General features: G+C 45.8%; 1 protein-coding gene across 1 annotated transcript in view; it reads left to right on the plus strand.

Annotated features, from left to right (window-relative positions):
* Nucleotides 1-4,783, plus strand: part of LOC106897701 (protocadherin beta-14-like) — a 14,642-nt gene extending 9,859 nt beyond the window's left edge. Inside the window, exon 3 of the mRNA XM_014958500.1 lies at nucleotides 4-4,783. Coding sequence (XP_014813986.1) covers nucleotides 4-798 — 795 coding nt within the window. The 3' untranslated portion in view covers nucleotides 799-4,783. The remainder of the gene's footprint in view (nucleotides 1-3) is intronic.
* The last annotated feature ends 1,258 nt before the right edge of the window (nucleotides 4,784-6,041 follow it).

A 6,041-nucleotide genomic window follows, 5' to 3' on the forward strand; every position in this document is an offset into this window, starting at 1 on the left:
GAGAATGACAATGCACCAATGGTGCTGTACCCAGCTCAGGACAGCACTCCAGCATCCAGCGAGCTGGTACCTGTGTCAGCTGAGGCAGGGTACCTCATCACCAAAGTGGTGGCTGTGGATGCAGACTCGGGGCAGAACTCGTGGCTCTCGTACCCCCTGCTGAGAGCCACTGACCCCGGGCTGTTTGTGGTGGGTGCCCAAAGTGGGGAGGTGCGGCTGAAGAGGCCAGTGACGGAGAGGGATGTCGTGAAGCAGAATCTCGTTGTGCTGGTGCGAGACAATGGGCGGCCACCACTGTCAGCCACTGCTGCCCTGAGCGCACTCCTGCTCAATGACTTCTCCGACGTGCGCCTACCGCACAGCAGCGTGGCCACGGAGGACGAGAGCGACTCCCTGACAACCTATTTAATCATTTCATTGACCTTTGTCTCACTCCTCTTCCTCGCCTCCCTCACAGCCTTCCTCACTCACAAGTTTTGCAGGAGAAAGGATCTCAAGGATGGACAAGTACTTTATGGCACCAGCAACTTGCAGAGTGACCTGGTGGATGCAGCCATGGCTGGGACCCTTCCCCATGGCTATTGCTATGAGATCAGCCTCACAACAGGCTCAGGCAACAGTGAGTTCAAGTTCCTGAAGCCCATCGTCCCCAGTCTGCCACCACAGCAGTGCACCATTGGTAGGAGTACCAATGATGGACAGGATTTCCCCCATGGCTCCATCACTGCTGAGGACATGGCAGCAGACAACCATGGGATGCTCTCTGCAGGACAGTTCAATAGTCTTTCCTTTAATTAGCGTGGAGTCAGCACAGGCAGAGGTTTTCTATATGATGATAGGACGTGATCCATTTTACAACATTTGGCATTGGTTCCTACCAAGTTATTATGGATTTATGATTACAGTGAGTAATTTCGCTCAAAATCTAAGCCAGAAAAAATTTTGTCTCTCTTTCCAAAATACAAAGAAGGAAAAGCAACTAAGTTTCCCTTTTTCTGACAATAATATGTTTTAGCTCCTTTATGGCCACTTATGAAATTCTTTGAGAGCAGGAGTAGATCTAGTGCTCCTGACTAAATTCTTTTTTCACTTGCTGCCAGTCAAGACTGCGTACTTCTTATTCTGTGCTGCAACACTGTGACAGAATCATGCTGATAAATCACATCCATGCTGAAATATTCATAGGCCTCCTCTAGTGTCAGAAAAGCAAGGAAGTTGTGAGTAATGTGTTACAATGTGATGCAAGCACTGGGTTCTTTCTTTGGGTGCTGGATGTCTGTCTCTGAGATGTATGGGCTCTGTGTGGTTGTCTTCTCGTCATCTATGTCTCTCTGGACAGCTATTGTGTGTCTTCCTATGCTGCACTAGTGCTGTCCGGAGAGCTGCTCACATCTAACTACTATGATGGGCACAATCCAGCTCCTCAGGTAAGTATTTTTACCCTTTGATTACAGCAGTCTCATCTTCTCTAGGGGAGATCAGTAAAATGCAAAATGAGATTTTCCTTTGACACCTGACAGGAGGATGGATGGGCTGTGTCCTTGAGATTGCCTTGGAAATATAGCAGCTGAAATGGTGTTTGCATAGACTGTAACTGTTTGGAGTTATTAAAACATATTAATTGCCTTTGTGTGCATTGTAAGGAAATTTTGCAGGTTTCTTCAAAGGACTTTTTCTAAAGGTATAATCAAGATGAACTCAAAACAGGGCCATTGAGTTTGGTTTCATCATAGTAGTTCACAAATTCAGAGGCTTCTTGATGGGAGTGGAAACCTGTCCTAATAGGATTTTTTGTGGTTTTGTTAGAGTATTTGCGTTCTCCTTTTTCCCCTTTCTCCTTCTACTCTGTGACCTTTGTAGGTTTAAGCTTTGTCTTACTTATTCCTCTAAGGAAGGATTGTTAACCCAGGTATAATAATGGATTGAATGAAAGCAGTGTGATGCAGAACATTTGGAAACCCTGATGCTGTGTTATGCTGCAGTTATAAACTGTACCACTGTAAACTGGGATACCTTTGTGTGTAAAAATGAAATAAAGAGAACATCCAAATGGCATGTATGAGACAGTCTTTATAGAGATGTTTTTCTCTGGAAAAGCTCTGTGAAATTTTTAAAAAAGCCAGGATTTTTTTTCTCGTTTTGTCCCTTGCCTGAAGTAAGGTTGAGTGGGTCCATTTCTTCAGTTTGGAGATGCAGGTGATGGAGTATTCAGGAAAATTGTGGGGAGTAGGGAATTACTGGCAGGCCCGCATGGCTCTTTGGAGCACTGAGCTTCTGGTTTTCACAGGGCCCAGTTAGACCCAGGTAAGGGGAAACTGGCCCCTACCCTACGAGAGGCCCGTGGGTATGCAAATGCCTCTGCAAACCACTGAGGTGGGCGGATTGACTTTTCCAACTCTCTCAACATCTCCAGCTGCAGATGGCAACTCTGAGGTGTTCGGGTACACATTTTGATTCTAAATGTTTTTGGGGATGGATGGCACAACAACAGCATATATATTCCTTTGGGGAAGTGTTTGGGGGACTGCTAGGAGATGGGTAATTACCAGAATAATACTACTACCAGGGAGAGGATTCACCCTCAGGAAATGCAGAGGACTACAGCTGTGCCTTCCTTAAAGGCCCTCACAAGAAGGTAAGTCCTGAGGACATTCTGGTGCAGTGATGCTGACCAGAAGGCTGTTGTACATTAAGAATTGAGTGATCTACCATCCAGTTAATCTGGAAAGGCATAGGCCTTCCTGTGCCTGCATGTGCTGCATAAATCCCTGAACAACAGGAAGAACTCAGCCAGCTCATTGGGGAACTGATGGAGGAGAGGTGGTTATTGTGGGCATGCAAGAATCACTGCTTGGAAAATGCTGGGCTTTGGGTTCTGGTCTGGTGGTATATTAATGGTGTTTTGCATATTCCTCTATTTGTATTATTGTTATTGTTTTCCCCTTTCTGTTCGGTTCTGTTAAACTGCCTTTACCTCAACCCACAAGTTTTGTCCTTTTCTTCCGCTTCTTCCCCATTCCCCCTGCTGGAGGAGAGTAAGCAAAAGACTACGTGGTTCTTTGTTACCATCTGGAGCTAAACCATAATAGTCCTTTTTGGCACCCAACAAGGGGCATGAAGGGTTGAGATAATGACAGATCTGACCAGAGCATGTTAAAACGAATTTGTTATATGCATTTATTTTAATCATTAAATAGTCACTGCACAATGTTGCTTTGTTTGCTCGTATGAAAATTCTAATGTCACTGTGTTATGAATATTCTGATATCCTGTATGTACACCCCATGATGGTGTCCATCTCCTCTGGGAGAGGGATCAAGATTATAATTTTGCTGTCCTGTGTACTGTCAGTTTATGATATGATAACATCACTCTTCAGGCAGTTATGTTGATGTGTTTATGTGGCATTGATGTCCTGCTTGTACCTTGAGTACCATCTCTTGGAATTTATTAATAATTGCACCCAATCTATGGGAAAAGAAAAGGGGAGATACTTTCCCCAGCTTTTCCACCTCCTTTTTTTCATTTGGGCAGGGTACAACAGCTTTTGAGATTTTTTAATATCCTTGGGATGGTCAAACCAGCATGGTTCTATTGCTATGTATCCTGAATGTGTTTCAGGTCATGTTTAGGATTAAACAACTGTTTAAGAATACCACTCAGAGATTTGCCCCGAGGCTGGATACTCATGCGTAGCATGGCAAGTGGTAGAATATGGGTGGGTATTTCGAGAACTTCTCACCTCCAACAATTCGGAACTTCATCCCTGAACAGCTACAGGACCCTGATAAAGTGATAGAATACTTGAAGGGAAAATGCTGTGGCTGTTCCAGAGACCTACAACCTACTGGACTGTGCTGGGCCCTGGCCACTATCTACCGATCACTGCTTGATGCAATGCATCACCCTCAGGAGAAAGAGAGAGAAACCAGACTATCAGGCAGGACAGTTACCCCAGTTCCTCAGACAGGCACTGAGACAGGCACTGCAGCTATTCCAAACTCTGCACTGTGGCTACTCCAAGCCCTGCAACAGGCAGTGCAGCTGCTGAAAGCCAGGTAACAAGCACTGCAGCTGAACCAGAAAACTAGCCTGTGCAAGGATCAGGCACCCCTACACAGAAGAAGAAATACACAAAGAAATCAGTTTGCTTAATACAGGATGATGATGAACCAGGACCATCATGAGAACAGGATGAAGAGGCAGAACTGGAGATAATCATGCAGTCCCTATTCCTGAGTGAACTTTGGGATATGCAAAAGATTTGAGCCGCTATCCAGATGAGCACATTGTCACCTGGCTGCTCCGATGCTGGGATAACCAGCCTAGTAGCTTGGAACTAGAGGGTAGGGAAGCCAAGCGGCTGGGATCCCTGTCTAGGGAAGGGGGCATTGACAAGGCAATTGGGAAAAAAACACAAGCCCTCAGCCTCTGGAGCAACTCCTGTTAGGCATGAGGAAAAGGTATTCCTTCAGTGAAGACGTTGCATGTCATCCAAGCAAATGGACAACCATGACGAGAGGTATCCAGTACCTGAGGGAATTAGCCATGTAAGAGGTAGTTTATTATCTATCACCTGGACAACACACAGTTACCCACAGACTGATGAAGTCCAATGCACGTGGCCCGTGTGGTGGAAGTTTGTACTGAGTGCACCATCATCATGGAATGCCAGTTCATTGACAGTGATGGAATTCAAAGATGAAGAAGGACCAATGGTGGATGAGGTAGCTGGCCAACTCCAGTGATAGATAATAAGAAAGTCTCTCTTCCTCCCTCATTTCAGCTGTGGAGAAACTTTCCTGGAAGGTCCAGCAACTCAAAGATCCTACTCCCCACCTGTATGGGACAGTATCTCAGCTCTTAGCAGTAGGTGTCTCTCTGCTCAAGAGACCAGACATAGAGGGTACTCACCACAATGCACCTTGTGGTTTTACCTGTGTGACCATGGAAAGGACATTAGGAAGTGGGATGGAAAACCTACCCTGACCCTAGACGCACAAGTGTATGAGTTGCAAGGACAAAAGGGAAATCTGAGAAAAGCACCTCTGCAGTTTCTAGCAGAGAGTTCCCCAGACAGAGTAGAAGGCCCTATCTTACTTCTGATCCCATCAAAGGGACTTCTAAGTCATTTTTGCAAGAAGTGAGTAGTGGATACTATGACTAAGATTACACAGGTCCTGCCTACAGCCAGGTAGAGGAAAGAGACAACCAGGTTTAATGGACTGTGTGAATTCGATGGCCTGGCACACCAGACCCAGAGGAGTATAAGGCTCTAGTAGACACCGGTGCACAGTGTATCTAATACCATCAAGCTATAAAGGGGCAGAACCCATCTGTATTTCTGGAGTGATACAGGAATCCCAACAGCTGACTGTATTGGAAGCTGAAGTGAGCCTAACTGGGAATGAGGAGTGGCAAAAGCCCCCCACTAAGACTTGCACAGAGGCCCTGTGCATCCTTGGCCTAGACTGCTTCAGGAGAGGGTATTTTCAGGACCCAAAGTGGTACCAGCGGGCTTTTGGCATAGCTGCCTTGGAGACAAAGGAAATTAAACAGCTGTCTACCTTGCCTGGTCTCTCAGAGGACTGTTTGTTGTGGGGTTGCTGAAGGTTGAAGAGCAATAGATAACAATCACCACCCCAACGCTTCATTGGTGATGATATCACAATAACTGAGACCTTTTGATTCCCATCCATAAGCTGATTTATCAACTGGAGACCCAAGGAGTGATCAGAAAGACTCTCTCACCCTTAAATAGTCCCACATGACCAGTGAGAAAATCTAATGGAGCGTGGAGACTAACAGGGACTCTCATGGCCTGAATGAAGTCACACTCTCACTGAGTGTGACAGAATGTTAGAATTTCAATACAAACTGGAGTCAAAGGCAGCCAAGTGGTATGCCACAATTAATACTGCTAATGTGTTTTAATTCCTTTAACAGCAGAGCGCAGGGCTCTGTTTGCTTTCATTGTAGAGGATGCCAAGTACAACTGTCCAAGGGGTGGAAACACAGCCCCACTGGATTGATCTAGACTG

This window comes from Calidris pugnax, unplaced genomic scaffold, assembly GCF_001431845.1.
Source record: "Calidris pugnax isolate Ruff unplaced genomic scaffold, ASM143184v1 scaffold430, whole genome shotgun sequence".
Lineage (NCBI taxonomy): Eukaryota > Metazoa > Chordata > Aves > Charadriiformes > Scolopacidae > Calidris > Calidris pugnax.